The sequence below is a fragment of the Monodelphis domestica genome, chromosome 2, assembly GCF_027887165.1.
Source record: "Monodelphis domestica isolate mMonDom1 chromosome 2, mMonDom1.pri, whole genome shotgun sequence".
Classification (NCBI taxonomy): domain Eukaryota; kingdom Metazoa; phylum Chordata; class Mammalia; order Didelphimorphia; family Didelphidae; genus Monodelphis; species Monodelphis domestica.
In genome coordinates this window covers 289,167,964-289,192,246 of record NC_077228.1, presented here as the reverse complement: position 1 = coordinate 289,192,246, position 24,283 = coordinate 289,167,964, and the positions used below count along the sequence as shown (strand labels likewise).

Sequence of the window (24,283 nt, the reverse complement as noted above, 5' to 3'; positions counted from 1 at the left end):
ATTTGCATCCCATGGTAAACACTGTGGGAGAATAAGTTAGCAGTGGGTTCCACCACCCTTCCACCATCCCTTCCCTTTTTCCCCCTTCACAGTCCACACTTGGTTTGTTCCCCCATGTGATTATGACCCCCACAGATTTCACCAAATTGTTAAGAGTCCTTTATGGTATCTGTCTCCCTGAATGAAAAAATGTAAATCTTTATAATCTAAAATGGATTGGTCCTAGAATTAATCTGCAAATGACTTGTTTCCTCTACTGTTAGGGTTGTTGTGAGAATTAAATGAAATAATAAAGTGCTAAGCACAGTGTCTGGCACATAGTAGGTACTATAGAAGTGCCTACTAATATTATTATTATTATCATGATTATCTGCCCAAAGCAGAACAACTAATAACTTTCTGACTTGTCTTAACTATTAAGGGAACTGACAAGGAGAAATTCTGTTCAGGAATAGATTCTCACTAAAAGAGGAAATGGTTGCTAGGATGAGAGAATCTTGATGGGAAATGGTTAATACCTTTGAGAGTCTTGAGTAAAGAATTACAAAGCAAAGACATACCCCAGAAGGGCTTTTTGAGAGGGGACAAGATTTAGAAGTAGTATAGGTAGAATCCCATGAATTTAAGAAATCAGCACATGAAGGATAAGAAACTCATAAGTAGAAAATTCTAAAATATCAAAAGGAAATGAGTTCTCACAAGGAAGGAACGGGAGTTGTTGGAAGAAATAAATGCAGATACCCAGAGAAGTCACCTCAACTTTTATTTTCAAGATACACAAAGGATAGAAACAAGGATAAATGATGGAGAATGAAGATAAAAGTATGGCACAGTACTGTTCAAAGTCCTAGAAATCAGAATAAGCTGATGTTAGTAAGAATAGTAAAGGATAGCCAGAAGAGTGTTTTTAGCTCTGTTGGTGAAAAGAAAAGAATCAAAGAAAGGATAAGGTTACTAAATAGGGAAAATAGGATAATAATGACCAAAAAAAGAAAAAAGCTGAAATGTTCAATGACAATTTTGCTTTCCTTTTCTCTTCCAAGAAGTAGCCTTTGTCCTGAGAAGGACCAAACAAAAATGACTAAGAAATAGTTGGTGATCACTATTAATAAGGAGGAAGTGGTATAGTTAATACTAATCCTTTATAAATGAAAGTGACTTGAGCCAAATGAACTATATCCTTGGGTACTGAGAGAATTAAAGATTGTGATTTCTAAGCCATTATAAGGGATGTTGAAAAATCATAGTGAACCAAAGAGAACAAAATTGGAGAGGGGCCAAACGTTTCAATTTTTAAAAATAGGTGATGTGGGAAAATAGACTGCACAGTATAGACAAGTGAGCTTGACTTCAATTTCTGGCAGAATTCTAGGACATAATCCTAAAACATTGGTGAATAAACATCTAAAAAAGGAAGTCATCATGATCACAGGAGCCATCTCAACTTCAGCAAGAACAAATCCAACCTTGCCTCCTTTTTTTTTTTTTAATATGGTTACTAAGCTCTGAGTTCAGGGTAATGTTTTAGGGAGAGTTTACCTACATTTACCAAATCACTTGATAAAATATCTTATGTTCTTCTTGTGGAGAAGATGGAGAAAGATGAACAGTAGTACAATTTAGATGGATTTGGAATTTGCTTAGTAGTAGGATTCATAAAGACTAATGGTTCAGTGTCAATTAGCAAGGCTTGTCATCATTTGCCAATTTGCATGATATAAGGAATCTTTAAGGAAACTTTTATTTAGTTGTAAGACCTCGTATGTTTGATCTCCTGCTATATATCTGGTTTCCTCTCTATCATACACAATCCTGAAGCAACAAATGGTAGCAATAACTTTTCTGCTTCTTTATCCTTCTAAAACACTGGGATTGGAATCAGGAAGAGTCATCTTCATGATTTCAAATCTGGCCTCAGACACCAGCTATGTGACCCTGGGCAAGTCACTTTACCCTTAGTTTCCTCATCTGTAAAAAGAACAGGAGAAGCAAACTACTCCAGAATCTTTATGAAGAAAACCACAAATGGGGTTACAAAGAGTCAAATAGAACTGAAAACGACTAAACGACAAACACTTAGAGGCAGCTAGGAGGCACAGTAGATAGAGTGCCAGCCCTGGAGTTGGAAAGACCTGAGTTCTAATGTGGCCTCAGACACTTCCTAGCTTTATGACCCTGGGCAAGTCACTTAATGCCAATTGCCTACCTCTTGCCATTCTTCTGTCTTGGTCAATATTAAGTCTCCAGTATGGAGTGACATGTAAGAGATGCTTAAAAAATACTTGTTGATTTGATTTTGGGAAATTCATCACGACTTTTTCTTTATAGTCTATCCCTAGGCCACTGTCATTAGTATTGCAAATATTTATATATTTATATTAATAGCAAAAATCAACAAGATAACTCCTCTATGGGGGGTACAATAAAAAAAGGGAGGAAGAAAGAATTAGTCATAGAAATTAGATCTAAGAGAGACCTGAGAAATCACCTACTTCAACTCCTTCATTTTTAATATGATAAGCCTGAGGCCAGGAGAGGGGAAGTGATTTGCTTATGATCATAAATGTAAGTAACTGGCAGAGACAGCTTTTGAACTCAGGTCCTCTGCCTCTAGGAGAGAAACAGTAATTATCATTGGTCTATGTACATATGCTTATAATTAAGCTATACAAACAGTCTGTACGATGAGTTTGTCCTTTTCAATCCACAGGAACCCTGAAGAACAAAGTGTTATGAACACTTTGTACACACAGAAAAACCAGATTTGAACTTCTAGTCTCCAGAGTGTCAAACAATATACATTGCATGATTTATGAAAAGGGAATGGTCACTTTTTTTTAACAGCACTTAAAATTTGCTGATTTAAATGAATTTACATGCAGCAATAACAAAGAGATCATTTAGGGATTTAGTCACACCATTAGATGGAAATAATAGTCTAAATGAACTGAAATCTTTCTATAACCTAGTCCTTTGGGTTTACTTTGCTGAACCATGTCACAGCCATGACCGCACCATAATGGATTTTCACAGCTGGACTTCTCCCTCCTTGAGGTGAGGAAGGATTCTGAGGACACAGAATGTTTGTGTCTCTTTGATGTCATTTTTTGTGTGAAGAAATTTAGTCCTGAGGTTGCTTTTGCAAGTCAGAGCAAGTATTAAGCATCAGAGGTAAGTTTAGACTCATCTAACTTGCAGTATTTATTTATTATATTATTGGGAAGTATTGGTAAGACTCTCCTGACTTCCCTCCACCTCCCCCACATCTCTACTTGTTCTCTCTCCCAGGTCCAGGGAAGCACATAGCTGACCTGTGGTTCCTGCCTCTATTTCCACGTGGTCCCTTCCATCCTTAGGCCTGGGGGACCATACTGTGAAGTGAGGGGTGGAGAGAGGTTGTTCAGAGGATAAAAGAATGGAGAGGAATGGGAAAATATACAGTGGCTTAATTATGAAAGTAAGTTTGTGTTTTTTGTAATCATTCTACATGGGTGTTTTTAGTCAAATATAATCAAGTGTTTCTCATACACACACTTACCTAGAACGTTAGTTTGGAGCCCTTGTGTTTGGTCCTCATCAAACTCAGGCAGAGGGTGAAATAAAATCAGTCTTCTTACATATGAAAAATCAGTCATGGGTTCAACCACAAAATAGCCCTGTCTCTCCAGTCTTTTTCCTTGCTATGTTTTCATGAAAATTTTTGTTTTGGCCAGTAACTTTTAGTGAGTTTTTTGTTCTCAACCTGCCTGCTAGTGTGGAAAAGAATTCATGCAAATTTTGTGGATTCGTAAAAGATTTTATAGCCTAAGACTTTTTTATTGATAGCTTTTTTTGTTTTTTTGTTCATTTGGTTTTCTTCTACATTTTAGTCACTTTCTATCCTCCCTGCACTCTCCTTCCCTCTCTCTTTCTCCCTGCTTCTCCATCTTTCGCCCTTCCTCTCTTACTCCCTCTCACCTTCTCTAAATATTTATTGATTGACAAAGTGACTAAATCAGGAAGCATATGCAACATTCTACACCTCTAGCCTTCCATCTTTTTATTGAAGGAGATCTGAGTGTCATATCTTTCCTTCTCTGGATTGTTGTGTAATTTCTAAGCACAGGAATGGAAATGAGAGAAACAAAGTCTCCAAGCCAAAAATAAATAGGTTTATTGGAGATGGCCAGTCTCACAATAAAGCCAGTGTTCTGGTCAAGACCAAAAGACCCAGAGCCTTGTGAGAGGACTTCTCTTATGCCCAAAGAATTAAGACAACTTATATACCAGTTTAAAAATAATTCAGGATAGTGAAAAAAATTAGATAAAAATAGAGAGATGCAGATTGGTTGAAGTAATCAGGAAATACTTCTCATTGATAGGCAAGGGGTGAGTGGGGGAGCCTGAATCCTACTTTCTAAGCTTGATGATGTCAAGGATGATGAATACTAAGATGACCAAGGTAAGGAAGAGGTGCCAGGCCCCCAAGCAGGGCAAAAGCCTGATGATGTATACTGGGGTGTATACAAAGGTGAAGGGGTGTCACCAGGCTTCTAACCAAGGCAAAAGCCTCTGTGCTAATAAAGACCCAGTCCCAAGTTCAAGACCATAATTGCTGAGGGTGCATGATATAGCAAGTTAAAGGCTAAGGCCTATGCTAATTATGTTTAACTATATTCAAGCAGTTATCATACTTTAAAACTTATACTTATAAAACTTATAAAAAGCCTACTAAAACCATGACTTATGCTCACATTATTTAACTGTCCTAGAATTATAGTTATGATTAACTCAATACTACTGTACTGCTAGCATTAAAATCTAATCCTCATGAGAGTAGTGGATTTTTCACTCACAGGAATCAGTATTATACATTGAAATTAAGCTGATTTCAGTTGCTTTTTCCTATTATTTCCCTTTACAATATTGTAGCCATTATCTGTGTTGTTATTTTGCCCTATTTTCAGCATTTCACATTAATTCATATAAGCAGTCCAAGACTTCCTTTTTCAAAAATCTACCTATAATCATAATAATGACATTTTATATTTACATAATATTTAAGTTTTTCAAAACATTTTCCCAATGTCCACCTTCCAAAGCAAGGAGTGCCTCTTTACAGATGAAGAAACTGAGGCTCAAAGATTAATCAACTTTCCCAGAGTCACACAGCTAGTAAGTATTAGATCTGTTCTTGAACCAAGGCCAACAGAGTTTATGACCAATGTTATTATATACAGTTGCTTCTTCCTATTACTATTACTATTTCTATTTGATGTACAAATGGTGCATTATACAAACAAAATAAAAGTGGAAATCCTTCTTTCTTTGAAGAATAGAATAGAATAGAATAGAATAGAAAGAATCCTTCTTTCTATTTTTAATAGAATTGCTCTGCATCATGAATTCTTTCCATGGAGTCCATAAATGCTTATGGTATTTCAATATAATTAGTTTTCTTTTTAATCTATGCATTTCATTTCATAAATTTAAAAGATTATCCTGAGGAGTCCATAAACTTTACCAGACTGCCAAAGGGGTACTTTTCACAAAAAAGATTAAATACTCCAATGTTAAAAATTTAATACCCACATTCTTTTACCTTAATTTCAACTTTTGAATATATTATCAGGGCATATTTTTGCTTACTTTTAAAATTTGAATACTTTTAGACTTGTAAGCTGCTTGTAAATAACTCATACAAAACAAGATAAAAGAAAACATTCAAATGATTCTTGTTTGTTCTTCTCCTAATTTCATATTTAAATAGAGTAACTGGAGAATTAGTCCCATGTCTAGCTCTCTTTCTTCTTACAGTAAATACATAGTCAGTGTTTATAGGGCCTCTCCATAAGCTTTTCAGGCTTCCATTGGCTGTGGTTTGGTAATTCTTTTAAAAATACATAAATAAAAATGGATTCTTTGAATCATGTGATGCTGATAATTATAGCTTTATCATACTTCTTCAAAATTCTACTTAACTGTATTTGACTTACCATTCCAAAAAGGGGAATTTAAATGAGACTCTAAAAATGCTAGGAACAGCTTTTATCAATTTACTTAGTGTACTTGTTTTGTTTCAGATATCTAAAACAGTGAAATACTAGTCAGCTAAGGAGAAGAAGTGGATAATAGGGTAGAGAAACTAAATTGATTTTTACATTCATGAAATGCTGTATTTTAGCTATATTATGTCTCACTTTCCTTCATGTTTCCCATCCTCTTTTCTTCTTTCTTTCTTACTAAGTACTTGTCCAGTACCTACTATGTGCAAGGACTCTATTAGGTATTAGATATACCAAGATTTATAGACACATACATGTATGTATGTATGCATTTATGTATATACACATGCCACAGACAAATCTCATGGAGCTTATAGTCAATTGGGGAGACAGAAAAGTGTAAAAATGAGCATAGTGCAAAAAGGGAAAAACATCAATTCAGAGGAGAGGTGTTGGCAAAATGCCCAGAGACCTTAAAGGAGACATCATTTAGCTCTGTTCTAGCCAAACCAGATTATTCACTATCACTTATTCTCATCCAGTCTTGTCAGGTCTCTTTGCCTTTCATTATGCTATCTTTGTGCCTAGAACAGTTTCACTGTTGCCTGTCGTACTTCCTTACTCGCTTTAAAGCCCAACTCAGATGTCACCTCTTCCGTGAAACCTTGTTAATCCTTCAAGCTGTAAGCAATCTGCCTCTCCTTATGTTCTTGTAGGGTTTTGCAAGGTTTTTCCTTACTTTTTTTCTGATTCTTTTGGTACTGCTCTGGTAGTTATGCACATCTCGTATCCCAGCCTATTAGATTGCAGACTTCTTAAGGGCGGGGTCTTTGTTTTATTTAAAGAGTTTCAGAAGAGTTGGCATATTTCTTATTTCCTTACAAATCAGCACTATCTTTCCTGGAGAGGGTATTACAGTCAAGTGCCCTAAGATTCTCTCTGACTTTCCAGATCAAGACACTCACCACTTACCACTAATGGTTGTAGTTATCTTTTTTTGGAATGTAAACTCAGCAGGGATTGTCTTGCTTGCATATTTGTGTCCCCCATATTTGACATGGTGTCTGACACATAATAATTGCTTAATAAATGTGTCTATTCAATAATTTATCTCCATGGCCATTTGGCCATTTAGGGATCCTCCATCGTCCACCTAACCAGCTATGGGGTCATAGGCTTAGGGCTACAATTAATCTTAGAGATATACTAGCCAAAACTCTCATTTTAAAAATCAAAAAGCTAAAGCTTAGAGTAGTTAAGTGACTTTTCCAAGGTTACACAGCTAGGGAAGTGTGATAGAATTTGAGTCCAACTTTTCCTAACTTTAACTCTTATAACTATGCCATGCTGCTTTTCTCCTCTGGGATCAATCTTTATCACCATATCTAGATTCTTATAGCTGACATTTGCTGTATCTAGGTAGATACCTGTTTCTTTTCTCAAGCTGCTTAGTACTTGATTCACACTTTTTACTTTTTATTGTAACTCCTTCTAGAGAATTCTTTAAGAACACTCCAGAGAGAATTCTCATCATTGGGGATTTCAATATTTAAGTTAATCAGTGGTGTCAAGCTCAAATAGAAAGGGATTTGTCCCTATGGGGCTACATGTTGATTTAGAAGGCCATTAAATTAGGGGGCAGCTACTTGGCTCAATGGATAGAGAATGAGGCCTGGAGATAGGAGGTCTCAGATACTTCCTAACTGTGTGATCCTGGGCAAGTCACTTAACCCCTTTTGCCCAGCCTTTACTACTCTTCTGCCTTTGAACCAATCCACAGTATTAATTCTAAGTCAGAAGGAAATGATTTTTAAAAAGTCATAAATTAGCATTATCAATGTTATATTTTTTATTTTATTAAATATTCCCCAATTACAATCTAGCAGTTGCTGGGGTGACTTGGGACCCCAGGAAATGATTTTGACCCCTCTGATGCTGATGGCCCTTTGAAAGCCCTGACTTTTCAGTTTGTCCACTTACTACTCTCTACATTAACTCTCTTGACCTCTCATCCTAGTATTCTTTATATTTGTCAAGCTCCAACTATGATTCACCCCCATTTTCCAATCTTTCTGCTTCCAATCCTGAACCACTGATCACTTTTGGAAAGAGTCATGGAGCTATAATGACTAAGTCTGGTACAAGCTAGTGTTACCTAATCTCAACTTGATCTTCACTGCTTTGTGGCAATTATTTTTATTCTTTTCAGATTTTCTATCTCGCTTCCTTAGGTGGTTATTCCAAACCTACTTCTCTTTACTTAAGTTTACAACACTATCTTCACCCAACTTCTCAGCAATGGTCTTATCTTCCTTGTTAATATTAGGCCATCTGTATGGCCTTGCTTGCCCCTCTATATGTCAGTACCTTTCTTCATTATCATGAATTAATCAATCAATCAACAAAGACAAGAATTTAAATTCTATCATGGAAGACAACTTTTACTTACATACACATACATACATAAGTCTATATATGTGTGCTACATATATGAAAGAAACAGCAACCTCATGGAATAGGGAACCCCCTAGGACCTGGGAGATCATTTGGGGAAATCTAGAGGAAACAAGATGATCTAAAGGCATAAAAGTGAGAAGGGAGCACATTCCAGGCATAAAGGACAGCTAGTACAAAGACCTAGAAAAAAGAAGTTGGAATATTTTGTGTCAGGATCACCAAGAAATCCAGTTTGGCTGGACTATAGAAAGGAAATAGTAATGGAGTATTATACTGGAAAGAGAATCCGAGGACAGAGTATGAAGGGATTTGGCATTTAAAGACTTAACAGTGAAATTTATATTTATCTGAGAGAGTTTGGTGAGGATTTTGTGAACATAATTAGGCCTGTTGCATGATAGGAAAATCACTTTAGTAGATATAAGAGAAATGAATTGAGTTGGGATAGATGAGTCAGGGAGACCAACTGATAGACTTTTGTCCAGATAGAAGACAGTAGAGTGATGGCTGTATGAATAGAGAAGATGGGGTTGGATGCATGTGATCTTAGGAAATAGTAAGATTTGGCAAAGTATTAAATATATGATAGAAGACAGTGATGGTGAACCTTTTAGAGATGGAGTGGTGGGGCCACCCCCACCCAGAGACCCTATGCCATGCCCCTCTCCTCCACCAAGTGCCAGGCTTAACCTACCTGTTCCCCCTTTACCCCACACAGAGGAGGGAGGAAGAGCTTCCACTGGGTTGCTGAACAGAGTGGCAAATGAACTGAGGAATTCCTCAGGGACTGTAGAGAGAGGGAAGGGAGTGACCCAAGGACTCTGTTCCCCTTTAGCTCTGCTACCTGGGAGCTGCCCAACTTACCTCTTGTTCACTCCTATTGGCTGCTGGACAGAGGGACAGGGGACAGGGGATGGGAAAAAATGCTATCAGGCACAGTGGAGAAGGGGAGGGGAGCAGCTCTGCCCAAGTCCCTCTGCCTCTGCCTTTCTAGTAAGGAACTCTGAGGGGAAGGGAGGGTGACCAAGTGCCCACTGAGAGGTGTTGCATGCCATCTTTGGCACCAGTGCCATAGGTTCATCATCATTGGTATAAGGAAAAGTGAGGTTGCAAACATGGGAGATTAGAATAATTGTATCCTCAATAGGATCAGGAGAATTTAGAAGATAGATGAGTTTTGGTGCAAAGACAAATTCTGTTTTGAACATGTAGAATTTCAGGTGCTCCTGGGACACCTGGGACATTATACAGAGTGAATACATGTGGGTATATATCCATAGACCCAGAATACATATGTACATATATATATGTACATATATATTCTCTATATGAACTTTATGTATACTTACACAGATATATACATCTATATTTATGTGATTTAGAAGCTAAGCTATGGACACAAAGTTAGTTTAATGAGAGATACCATTCTATTAAAACTGCATAGCCTCCAGTTTAATGCATAAAGGGATTTGGAAATTTATTTTATAAACCTGCATTCTTAGACATGATCTCATTTCCAAAGCTATCTAATTTGGATGTACACTGCAAATCCACAAGATTTAAAGTTTAGTTGTGAACAAACTGGAATATGATCAAAGAATCATAAAACTGGAAAGAACCTTTGCGAGTCCTATGGCCTAGGCCTTTTTCTTTCAGGCAGCCCTAAAATTTTATCCTCTAAAATGGCTCTATTTTCAGGCCCCCAGAGGTGGGAGATTGCCCATACTCCTCTAAGAAATAGTGCTTTAATCACTCTAACAGTGAAAAAGTAATTTTCTCCCTTTTTTTGCACTTTAAGCCCATAAGTATTCATTCATTCATTTCATAATTCTTAAAGCCTTATAAAAGTGTCAGTCTATATATTTTATTTTTCTTAGAAAATTTAACTTCCTTTGACAAGTACCTGTATTTCGGCTTATAAGCAAAATTAACCTTGACAAACAAGTAAACAAAAAAATTATAAATGATAGGGGAACAGGCTGGAATAATAAATGAAGAACTGGACTTAGAGTCAGGAGGATGTAGCTTCCCATATCACCTCATTCTCTTATTAGCTTTAGAACCCAGAGCAAGTTATTTCACTTTTTATGCCTCTATTTCTTCATCTGCATAATGAGGATGTTGGATTCAGTAGTCTCTGAAGTTACTTCCAGCTCTAAGTCTATGATCCTATGATCCTATAATCATCCATGTGTCTGTACTTTTCAGTTATTTACTAATTTTTAAACCCAAAACAAAATCTGTATATTGAATTTAACATGTTTAATAGCCAAATCCTTCTCCTTGTTTCCATAACCTCTTTTGAGCTTCTTTTTCCTGTGTGTTTAACATGCAGTTGTTGCTGTTATTATTGTCTTTAATTATATGGTTGTTAATTATATAGGAATGTGTATTTTTTGGGTTTTTTTATTCAACATTATATCATGTAGATTTCCCCATATATCTTCAAATCCACATTTATTTTTTCATATAGCCCAGTAATGTTCCATCTCATTCATATAGCATAATTCTTCAGCCATTACTCAATCATTAGATATCTCTCATGGTGAGGGAAGAATGATAGGGTTTTTTTAAAATTATTTTCCTTATAAATACTACTGCTAGTAATATTTTTGTTCAGATTAGTCTTACCCCCCCCCTTCAAAAACCTGATCAAGTTATATTGCCACTAGTGCAACCATTTTTGTGTTCAAACATATAAACATTTTTGTAACTCATGTTTTATAACTCATGTTGCTTTCCAGAAAATGAAATTGTAGCACCACTAGTAGTATATTAGCATGTCTATTATACCCATTGATAAACCAGTAACAAATTTTATTATCTTTTCCATTTAGGGAGATATTAGATAGAATCTTAGAGTAGTTTTAATTTACATTTCTCTAATTATTAGAGGTCTTAAACATTTTAATGTGATTAGTTGTTTTTATTACTTATATGTTAGAGAATGAGTCCATTTTATCTCTATGAACATTAATTTCTTCATCTGCAAAATATACAAATGGTTCTAGTGCTGCCTTCCTCAGGAAAGCTCTTTGTTAATCTTAAAGCACTGTGGAGAGAAACCTACCCAGTCAATGAAAGAGAGGTCACTTGAACTTGACTGTTAGGTTCAGAATACTATGGCATGGTGATCTTCCTAATTATTAGGAAACATGCTGGATTGCCTACTGAGGGGCTTAGAAATTATACTCAAACCTGCATTTAATCTGCACTTAATCCTTCTTGCCACCTATCAAGAAAGGTATTGCCTCACTTTACTCTCATCTATTTCCTTAGGTTTTTATTCCCTCCTTCTAGACGCTCTTCTGGTAAACTATCTCAAATTTCTGCCTCAGCTACCAATTTGGATAAAACTTGTTGGGTGGATAGGAAAGCAAGTGAATAATTGATTATCGTGAATTTCTTCCTAGCTGCCTTTATGATGATGTGAATTCTACATGATTTAGAGTTGTGTGTGTGTGTGTGTGTGTGTGTGTGTGTCCTTTAGCACAAAACTCTGAAGTAAAGATTTTAAATATGTTTGAAGAATTGGGATTTTTGTGTTTGTTAGTGAACATTTTTCTTAGCCTTTAGCTAAACATTTACTGAAAATGTGGGTATTGCCATTTGTTTATTTTGAAAACAGTGGAAAAATTATTAAGCAAAAACTGAATTTCAACAAAATGAATTGTAATCAGTATGGGATAAATACTTCTTTTTAGCAATTCTGTAATTTGTTAAAGTTACTAAAAAGAATTACTGTAAGGTTACCACTTACATACCCTAATCCATCTGTCCAAAAAAGTTAACTTCATAAAGTTATTAAAGTAGTGATTAGGCTTAAAATATCATTTCCACAATCATTGCTTCCTAGCTTTTTAATGCAATTACAGTATATACTACTTTCTCTTTAATGTACAAAACTGTAAAGTGCTTCTTTATTAATTATTAACAGAAATAATACCTTGCTCTATTGGATATTATTTTTGGACCTCCACTTCTGGCTTCCTATTTTCAGGGATTTGAAACATGAGAGTAAATAAGTTCTCATAACAATGTTTCCAAAAATCTTATTTCATATCAATATATTAATAATAGCTAACATTTATATAGCACTTACTCTGTGCCAGGTACTGTGCTAAGCACTTTAGGATTATTATCTCATTTGATCCTCACAACAGTCCTAGGAAGGAAGTGCCATTATTAGTCCCATTTTACAGGTGAAGGAACTGAGATAAATTGGGTTAAATAAATTGCCCAGGGTCTGAGACTAGATTTGAACTTAAATCTTCCTTTCCTCCAGGTCCAGTGCTCTACCCACTACACCATCTATTCCAAAGGACATTTGTTTTAAGTTTATGATGCTTTTTCATATCAAATGCTTTAAGAGTTGGCAACCTTTCAAAAAATATAATCGAATATAATAGACTTCTCTACCAGCAGCAATGCAATGATCTGGACAATTCTGAGGGCCTTATGAGAAAGAACATGATCCACATCCAGAGAAAGAGCTGTGGGAGTAGAAACACAGAAGAAAAACAATTTCTTGATCACATGGGTCGATGGGGATGTAGACTCTAAAGGATCACCCTAGCGCATCTATCAATAATATGGAAATAGGTCTTGATCAATGACACATGTAAAACCCAATGGAATTACTCATGGGCTACGGGAGGGGGTGGAAGGAGGGGAAGGAAAGAATGTGATTCATGTAACCATGAAAAAATATTCTAAATTAGTTAAATAAATAAACTTTTTTTAAAAATAGGTACCAAATTATCTTGATGTGGTAGTAGAAGGGCAGAGGTCTTTGTTGGCAATGACCTGTAGTAAGCACGGGATACACAATATACTTCTTTTGTTGAAAGAAAGGAATGAAAGGAGGGAGGGAGGAGAGGCTGGGGAAGCAGCTAGCTGGCTCAGGGGATTGAGAGCCAGGCCTGGAAATGGGAGGTCCTGGGTTCAGATTTGGCCTCAGATACTTCCTAGCTGTGTGAACCTGGTCAAGTCACTTAATCCACATTGCCTAGTCCATACTCTTGTAGCTTGGAACCAGTATGCAGTATTGACTCTTAGATGGAACATAAAGGTTTTAAGAATAAAAGAAAAGAAAGAAAGGACAGGAGGAAGAAAGGGAGAGGAGGAAGAGAGAAAAATAAAGAGAAAGAAAGGAGGGAATGAAGAAAGAATTCCTTGGAATCCCAAGTTTCTGTGTCTGTTATACCTTAGTATGAATTTCTTTAATCAGCTAGATAATTAGATTGTACTTGTTATATTAGGCTAGAGGAGGTTACTCTGGAGAGCTGGGTGCATTGCCCAGGGTGGGAATGGGATGAGAAAAAGAGATATGTGAGATAGATGTGTGATAATTTTGGAATGGGTGCAGAGAAGTTCATAAAGAAGAGCCATGGCTTGAAGACAGGGCACTACCTTTGGAGATACATTTTCTATATCTTTAAGTTAATAATAATAATAGCACCCATCTAGCATTTTGTTGTGAGGACTAAATAAGGTCATATATGTAAAGTGTTGTAAATCTTAAAGTACTATGTAAGTTAGGTTATTTTTATTATCCCAGTTTTGACACAGCAGCTATGTGATCACTTAGCCTCTCTGATACTCACATTTCCTCAAACATAAAATGGGGATAATAATATTCACACTACCTTCTTTAAGAGGTTTAAAGATTTAAATCTTTTCTTAAAGAAAAGATTTGTTAAACCTTTACTCCTTCTTAAAGCCTGAATCATGTTTGAAAGCACCAAAGAAAACTATTGTGCAATTTTGCTGGTAGTCCTGATGGATTATATTGCCAACATATATTACTAATGTCTGTCCTAATTAATTTAATTTATAATTTATACATGTATAAATTCATAAAGATGACAGTGTAGATAGTAAGCTGGAGTTAGGGTGACCTTAATTCCAATTCTACAGATGTTTACTAGCTGTGTGACCTTGGGCAAGTCATTTAACAGTTCAGGAAGGACCTTTGTTGAAGTAGTACCTCTCTTCTAACTCATACTGGCTTTACTACTCAGGATGTTATTTAAATTCATAGTGCTCTAGACCATTTTGTAAGATGATAAATTTCAGGGAAAGTTCTCTTCTGCATTGATAATGGGAATTTCCTATTGTGGTTAATTAACTAATCATTGAACACTTGTCAGGTGTCTGCATTATTCTAGGCTTTGTGCTAGGTGCTTAGAATAAAAACATGCATACAGAGAATTACTTAATTCTACTGCAAGAAGCTTATAGTTTAATGAGGAAGATAACCAGTATAGGAACAAGTATTAAAAGAGAATAAATAAATATAAATAAATTTGGAGAAAGGTAGTCTCAGACCTATTTATCCCCTAAATATGCATAGCATTGTTTGGAAACGTGATTTATAAGCTATTGCTTTTATGATGGTTTATTAACAATTTCATTCTGATCATACACCACTCCTTTGCTCTAATATTTTCAGACTTCCCATTGCCATTTGCCTCCAAGAGTCAAAGCTTTCTGAAATACAACAGCCACTCTCTCTTTTCAGTCTTATCTAGTATTATCCCCCTCTCAGCCCTCTATAACTTAGTAAAATTGGAGAATGAACATGCACTTGGGCATACATTCCATCCCTTTCTTCCCAGTGTTTCCTGTTTCCCTTCCCATCTTTACCTGTGAAATTCCTGATGGTTCTTTAAAGCCCAGGTCAAGGTTATATCCTGAAGGAAGTCTCCTTTGACTATTTACTCCCAGCCTCCCACTCATGAGTCAGGAATGACTTTGGGCTTCACATAACCTTTAGTTTTTCTAATTTCATTATCATAGAATATTATAGTTCTAATAGTCTTATTATATTAGTCATAATATCATAGTTATCTAACAGTCATTTAGTTATATAGATTCAAATGGAGTTCCATGACACATATATCATATTTTGTCATATAATCCTAGAGTTTTTTGTGTTTTTATTTTATCTCTCTATAGAGTGTAAACTTTCCATGAGCAAAAATTAGCTAGATTTTTAATCTTCCCTGAAAGCTATACACAGAAAGTAATATTTATTAAATGAGTATTGAATGCTGATACAATAGATCCTTCCAGTCAGAATGCTGTAAAATAAAGAAATTTAAATATGAATAGTAAGGAAATGATGTTTTAAATTTTGAGAAGCTATTTTGGGTCAAGTTATAACACCTTCTCAACAGCAAGGATGGCACCTCATTTGTTTAGAACTTTTCAATTTTAGAACATCACCCTACATATTAGGAAATGTTTCTTGACATTCCTACCTCCTGAAACTCTGTGTGTGGCCAAAAAGATTGACACATAACTTATATTCCCTTTCAGACTTATTGCATGAACTGTGGACAGGGATAGAAATATTTTTGTTCAAAAAGCCACGTGGATACATATTTACCTAAAAAGCAATCTCAATCTTTAATATATATATGTATATATATATATATATCATCCCTATTCAAAACTTCCACAATCTCTAATCTTTTCTCTCTCTCTCTCTCTCTCTCTCTCTCTCTCTCTCTCTCTCTCTCTCTCTCTCTCTCTCTCTCTCTCTCTCTCTCTCTCTCATTCATATTTAACATTTTTAAACATTTCTTTAAAGATTCCTTTTTTAAATGATTTATGGTTAAAAATACATTTCTATATATAGATATGATCATGTTTATGTGCTAACCACAGTAGCCAGGAAAATGAGTGCTATAGCTGACGCCCTGAAAGCTTCATCTATTTTATAGTTTGTATATGTGGAAGAAGTATAAGGCTGAGTTGGGAAAAATAACTTAAACACTTGTGGAATAATGTTTGTTCATAAGAGCCATTTTATTTGGTCTCATACAAATAGTAAGATAACCAAAAACGCTGTGCCCTCTTTTAAAGAGCTTTTCATCAAGATGTTGTTGAGTGTGTGTGTGTTAAGATGTATTACTTTCAGAAAGAGATGCATTCAGGGATAGCTTGTGAATATAAATATTTTTACAGTAATTTCAGATTGGATAGAGTGGGTTTGGTACAATCAGCATGGTATGATCAAATTTGGAAGAAATTACAGATGCATTTTTGTAGCATTTTCTCTAGCATCTTGATTTTTTTCAGATGGAAGTATAAGCATTTTATGTTCCCTCAAACTAATCAGAATAAGAAACTGATTTTGCCTTTGCCAGAAAAAAAGAACTATCATTTTTCACATTCTTATATTTTCCAGGTCAGTTTCAAGTAAGATTATGTTTCTAGGACTTCTGAATTCCTGAAAACTCTCTAGTCTCTGTAGCAGGAAAGGCCCAAGTGCACATTTGGGGGTGGGAGGAATCTGTAACATTTTATGCAGTATGTTTTGTGTTGTGCATTCCAGATACAGTTAACTTTTTGTGTGCGTGTGATTAGTGTGGAAAGAAATTAATGCAGTCCAGTATTATGATTTATGGACTGAATACTTTGCCCACTGAAGACTTGCCAAAACTAAAAGTACTTTTTTTCCTTTGGATATTAGAAACAGCTACTGTTTTTGTTGATCTTTTTAACTTCTGAATAGGCCTATTTCAAGTCATACCAGCATGGGAGCTCATATTAATAATATACTTATTCAACGAGTGATACTGAGTGAAACCATTGCTCATATGGGTATGAAGGATAAAATTTCATAAAATTATTTTCAGGTGCATTAATGCAATTCTGGAAGCTGAGCGTCAAGATTTTTTTTTGCATGAAAGAAATCAAAGATTTCTGTTTATTGTATCATGTTGCAGGTGTGCTCATAAGTTTAATCTAATTGCATTTTTTTTGGCATCCTAAAACATAGGACATTTGGCATTTAAGTGCTATAATGTGTTTGCTGAATATCCCCAAAGGTTTTTCGTTCTTGGTACATTTTGAAGTCAAAATTTGTCTTTCCTGAGACATCATGCCTGCTTTGTGTTTATCTTTAATTTTTCCTTAACCTAATAAACAAAGCATGTATTGGAGAAGTAGATTTCATATGCCCCTTTTGTTTTTAGTTGCAGCAGGCTGCTGAGGTTTCACAGCTACGGGGAGCCCGAGTGATCTCTCCTGAAGATCTTCTTTTCCTGATGCGCAAGGACAAGGTAATACAGATATGATTTTACTAAAATATCCCTTCCATAGGGAAGTTACCAGTGGTGTATAGAATGCTTAAGGCCTTGCTATATGGACAGTTATTTGCTTTTATTATTAATTACTTCATAATACTTCATAAAATTTTTTCTTTCACAAATACTTTCATAAAATCTGAATTGAGTTTTAGTCATCAAATATCTGTAGATATCTACTCACTTCCTTTAAAGTAATGTTTACTCAGCTCCAGCTCAGGACTGGTTAGGCCACTATCATTGATTCTGCTATCCCTAGCTATGAGAACAATTTTCTCTCATATCATCATCATCATCATCATCATCATCATCATCATCATCATCATCATCATCATCATTTACTTTTTTTATAACAAATAACTGCATATATATATATATACATAACAGAAAAAAAAAATGCATTCCTTTGGTACTGATAACACCGAATAAACTCCTGAAAAGGAAATAATCATCAGATAGTGTCATGAAGGCTCATATAATAATAGTATCATCTTCGATGGCATACTGAATTTATAATCAGTACCTTGACTGAACTCTACTTGCTTCCTCTGTGAATTTGAACTTAAGCTTCTCTGATCTCTAGTTTTGTCTTATATAAAATAAAAGTTGGACTAGATAACCTGAGGTCTCTCTCAGCTTAAAAATCCATGCTCTTATAACCTTAATTTTAATTTCTAAAAATAAATGTTTACTTCAGTAAGCCTCTTACGCGATTAGCAGACTGAAAAACCCTTGTGTTGATACTTAAAATAAATTATTTTCTCTAAAAGACCAAAATATATGAATTCTTATTGAACAACCCAAGTGCACTAAAATAGATATCCTCCTTTAGGAACAGATAGTTCACACTAATGGGAATTTCAGATAGTTCACACTAATGGGAATTTTTATCTTCTAGAGAAACCTGAATTACAAATTGTGTTTTTCCCCAGGTTTTTTATTTTTCTCCTTGCCCATTTCCTATTTGGGTACCTTTTTGTATGTTTCTCCTAGAGCAGTCTACCCTGTTAGTAAGTCTAATTAATATCCTTTCTCTTGCTGAATCCCTCTACCTATTCAACAAAGCTTTTCATTAGAACTGACTAAAGATCAAATAAAATGACCTTTCATACAATTATTTACCTGCATTGTGAGAAATGTGTGAAAAACCATCAACTTGCACCCACATTGATTGAATATGAATTTAATTTTACTATCCTATGCCTGCCTGTGGCTTAGGTAGCAAACATTCCCTTAGTGGCTATTAGATTACAAAGGATAGAACAAGAGATGACTCCTCTCAAAGAGATTCTCACAGTCTACTTCACAGAGCTAGATTTGGAGAGGCTGAAGAATTATTTCAAATTCCTACATTCCAGGGCAGGCACCTGAGTGTGTGGAACAGACCACATAGCACACTTACGGAAGAATTGGACAGTATCAGAGAGTTTTCACCTAATACAATGCCACATATTTGGTGGACATATAGCCAGTAAGGTACTGGATTTGTGTAGAGATACTGCAGATTGTGCTAAATGCTTTAAACATATTGATTAATTTGTGCTGATGCAATTCATTATAAAGCAAAGGTTGCCCTAGGGTGTGAGGTTAGTTGGAAGACATATGGAAGGACTTAAGACTTAAAAGAAGTATATGTTTAGGATCAGAGGTGAAGAGGAGAGGAAACTTTTTGAGTAAGGGAGATAACATTAGTGAAGACGAAGGCATAAATGGATCATGTCAACAAAACACCTAAGACATCTATCTAAATGGAATGAAGGAACTATGCTGGAAGGGAACAAGATATGAGTCTAGATTGTGAATCAGATTTTTATCCTATTTTCCTGACTAAACAAGAAACATGTTTTTCTTATCATAATGTCAAGTCACAGCATCTTAGAGCCCCACGAGTACTTGGAGTTCATGACTTGGTATCAACTTTTGGTATGCTTACCAGATTCTTTCACTTGAGTTATATCATCATGTTTCCTCCTATCCAATAAGGAAGTCTCAATCAGCAAAAACCTTTGGTTCTCCATAACACCTTCCTATTTAATAATAATTATAATGATGGTAATAATAATAATGACATTTATTTAAATGGAATTTTAAGGTTCTATTTATTAAAAATTTGTTAAACACATGCAATTTGGGAGTCAAGATGGCAGCATAGAGGCAGCAAAAAGTTCAGACCTCTGAAAACATTCCTCACCGATTAAAAACCAAATGCTCCTATGGGACTGAAAACCAAATCTAATAGGACAGAGCTAAGGAACCCTCATTCTGGACTCAACTTAAAAGGTACATCCCCCAAAAGCCTGAATTCGCAGACACTCAGGTTTAAGGGGAAGGAAGAAGGAAGGTCCCAGGATCCCTCCCCCACATACGTACTGAGCTTCCAGCAATGGCTGGAATCTCTGTGCAGGCGAGGGAGCTAGTCTAGAGGGAGTACCTTGCAAGCAAAGCTGTGCCAGGCTCAGGGTTTTGATCCCAGGTGGCAGGGAAGCAGCTGGAAGAGAACCTCAAAGAAGGCAGTCCAATTGCAGCTGAGACACTCCATAATCCCCGCCCCTCAGACCCCGAGGTTTTGGCCTCAGGGTACATCCAGCTCTGCAAATTCAACTCCACTGGGCTTAATCTTATCAAGCCTTCAGGAGGCAAGGAAGCTCAAACTCCAACACCCCTTCCTCACAGACTGCTCTGAGAGCCCTCCTAAGCTCTAAGGGTAAAGGTTGACAGAAAAGCCCAAAGCCACAGATCCAGCACATAATGAGAGGAACAAGAGTATAGCCAACTACAGGGGGAAAAGAAGGGGCAAATATGAGCAAACAACAGAAAAAGAAAAAACAAATTACAATCAACAGCTTCTATCCAGGCAACGAACAAAGAGTAAATATAAGAGGATCAATGAACACCAAGCAACACCACCAAAACTCCAGTGAATTGCACACAGACTTTGGAAGATCTCAAAATACAATTGAAAACACAATTAAGAGAGACTGAAGACAACTGGAAAAAGAACTTAAAAAGCAAGATAAGCCACTTTGAAAGAGAAAATAGTGTCTTGAAAGCCAAAATTAATCACCTTTAAAATGAGGCAAAGGAGATGAAAGATGAGGCAAAGAAAATGAAAGATGAGGCAAAGAAGATGAAAGATGAGGCAAAGAAGATGAAAGAAGACCTCCAAAGAAAATCAGATCAGAAGGAGGATGACCAAAAACGCAGGGATGAAATTCAGTCTTTAAAAACCAGAATACAACAAATAGAAGCAAGCAACTTCACAAGGCAGCAGTAAACTATAAAACAAAATCAAAAGAATGAAAAAATTGAGGAAAATATGAAACACCTCATTCACAAAACAGAAGATTTAGAGAATCAGTCCAAGAGATTCAACTTAAGAATCAGTGGTCTACAGGAAGACCATGACAAAAGAAAAGGCCTGGACATCATCCTACAGGAAATTATCCAAGAAAACTGCCCCAACATTCTAGAACAAGAGGGAAAAGTGGAGATTGAAAGAATACACAGATAGCCTCCTGTACTTAATCCCCAACTGACAACACCCAGGAATGTTATAGCCAAATTCAAAAACTATCAGACATGGGAAAAAATATTACAAGCTGCTAAGAAGAAGTCATTTAGATATCATAGAACTACTGTGAGGATAACACACAGGATCAGGCTGCATCTACACTGAAAGACTGAAAGTCATGGAATATGAGATTCTGGAAAGCAAGGGAACTAGGTCTACAACCAAGAATCAACTACCCAGCAAAACTGACTATATTCTTACAGAGGAACATATGGCCATTTAATAAAACAGAAGAATTCCAAGCATTCGTAAAGAAAATATCAGACTGAACAGAAAATTTGATGCCAAAACACAAAACTCAAGAGAATCATCAAAAGATTCTCATTAAGACAGGGAGAAAAAAACAAAAATAAAACAAAACAAAACAAAAATTTTTTAAGTGACCCAATAAGTTAAATTGATATGTATCCCTACAAGAAAAGAGTATATTGGTAGCTCTTAAAAATTGTTATTATCACCTGGGTAACTAGAAGAATTATAGTTAGAGGGAACAGTGACAAACTCTATATGATGCCAAGAAATAAATATGTGTATAGATATATGTATACATAAATACATACATATGTATATACATAATATATATGTACACATATACAACTAGAGTTAAAAACAGAGGTTAATACTAAGAAAAATGGGAAAATAAACAAAATGAGGTAAATGTATATGTCACAAAGAAGCACATGGTGGGAGTGGGGGAGAACATCAATAGACTGGAAGATTAAAGAGATTGGAGATAGGAAATACTCAATTCTGACGTGTATTGAAATTGACTCGAGGAGGGAAGAACAATCAAATCCATTGGGACAGAGAATTAATTTGCACCCTATAGGGAAGTAGAAGGGTGACAAATGGATTGGTGGGGAGGGAAACAATACAAAGGAGGGAGAGGGTGGGGGTGGTTTAAAAGACTGTAAAGAAATTAGGGCAATAAGAATGGAGGGGGAGTAGAAAGGGAAATAAAATAAGGATGGGAATTAGGAGGACTGATTAAAAACAAAAAACTGGTGTAGAAGGAAATAGTGAAAGAAGAAAGGGTAGGACTAGGAGTAGAAATCAACATGCTGGGAAATACACAGCTGGCAATCATAACTCTGAATGTGAATGGAATGAATTCACCCATAAAACACAAGTGAATAGCAGAATGGATTAGAAACCAAAACCCTCCTCCCCCACTTAAGGATAAGTGGGGTATATAGGCTTCTGGTGATTAAATCTAAACATGGGCAGGGGAGAGATGATCTCATCTTCACAATCTGAAACATTTGAAATTTGCCCCTCTACCACTACTGGAGTCCAACTCTCAAACTGAATTGGACTTTCTTATCACAAACTATAAGATGGAGTGGGGATGTCTCTATTTCCATTCCGTGTGGCACACAGACTCATAATATCTGAATCCAAAAATTTAATATCAAGGAGGAACTTTTAAAGACTATCTTGTTTGACCATCATATTTTAAAGGAGAAATAATAGCTTCTGATGAAAAGTTGAGTGATTTGCATATGATGCATGGCAAGTAATTTTTGTGATAATAATTAGATACCCACCATGAATATCCAAGTTGTCAAAGTGGGCTTTTAAGGCTTTGAAACAGTGGGACCATTCACCAGAATCTGGCCATGCCCTTTATCCACATTCTGGTACAATGAATGGTATAGTGCTACCAGTACACACCCAAATAACTATATGGGCTTTTCCCACTGTCAGCCAGCACCACATCCTTCACAGGGGCAAAGTATTTCAAAGTCCTTCCAACATGGGGTCCATTAATTACTCTTCCCCTTATTCCAAATAGGAGAATAAGTATATTTGGTCATGAAGCCCTGCTCATGGTGGAAGAAAACTCTGGATGGTCACAGAGGCTCAGAACTATTTTACAATCTGGGAGGTGGGGGGAGGATGACGGGAAGAGGGACTAGAAAGATCAGAGCTACCCAACACTGATCTTCATAAAATCATACACAGACATTAATGCTAAACCAGGAGAGGCCTTAGAGAATATCTGGCCCACATTTTTGCATTAAGCCTAATTTTATTTCCAAGTATATCTCAAAATTAGCCATTGAGAATCCTAGGAATAACCTAGAAAAATAATTTCTTTGCTGGACCTCAATATCCTCATAAATGGATTTGGAACAGTGGAAGAAACACTGGCTTAGATAATAAGACACTCAGAAGGATCAGGCCAGTCCCTAGAAGGAGGGGAGGAGAGTTTACCCAAAGCCCTCAGCTGGAACTAGAGCCCACTTCTTCCATTATCTTGTTTTAGTCTTTTGGACAAATTACTTACCTTTATCTCAGCCTCAGTTTCCTCCATGAGAAGACAGGGTTTCAGTAGGTCACCTCTAATGGCCTCACAATTGCTGAGTATCTTGTACTGTTCTGTTATGTGTTTGGATCTCAGCCTACAACTAGGGGAGGCATCTGGATGGGATGCCTTGGGTAGGGTTGCTGAAACAAAGGAGCATAGGCTAGAGGAGGAGGAGCCTAGGCAGCCCCAAAATTTCATTATCTAAGATGTTGTTCACTTTGAACAGAAAATTAACTTTAAAAAGACTTGATTTTCATATATGCTTATTTAACTCAGAGTTTTTCATGAACTTGGGAGGTATTGAAATATTTAAAAAGTAATGGAAATCAATAATTTTCTAAGTTTGTTCTTGTAAGTTTATATAACTGTCAGTTGATTTGGATTTTTGTAACCAAAATTGGAATCAATAAAACCAAGCTCACAAATATTTTTCATATATTTCTAAGTATCCAATGAAATCAACTTAAATTGTATCTAATTTGAAATATAATCTCAGATTGAAAAAGAAACAAAACAAAAACATGTAGAATTAAGGAATTTTTCTTTTTTTTTAAGGAAAAAATGAGAAGTATTTCAATACAGTGATGCAGGACAATTGAGGGACTTATGAAAAGAATGTTATCCACATCTAGAGAAAGAACTGTTTGAGTAGAAATGAAAAGAAAACATGATTTGTCACTTATTTATTTGGGTATATGATTGGGGATTTTGGTTTTCAAAGATGACTTTTATAAAAATGAACAATATGGAAATGAAAAGAAAAAGAAACCAAAACCCTACCATATGCCATCTACAAGAAACACACATGAGGAAGGTAGACACACATAGGGTTAAAGGAAGAGGATGGAGACAAATCTATTGG

At 35.9% G+C, this 24,283-nt stretch overlaps 1 protein-coding gene across 10 annotated transcripts in view; it reads left to right on the top strand.

Moving 5' to 3' along the window:
• The window catches only part of SUPT3H (SPT3 homolog, SAGA and STAGA complex component), a 668,918-nt gene that overhangs the window by 450,366 nt on the left and 194,269 nt on the right, over positions 1–24,283 (top strand). For all 10 annotated transcript variants that reach the window (XM_056818332.1, XM_056818334.1, XM_007484000.3 and 7 more), the window contains one exon: positions 17,429–17,515. In XM_056818332.1, coding sequence (XP_056674310.1) covers positions 17,429–17,515 — 87 coding nt within the window. The remainder of the gene's footprint in view (positions 1–17,428; positions 17,516–24,283) is intronic.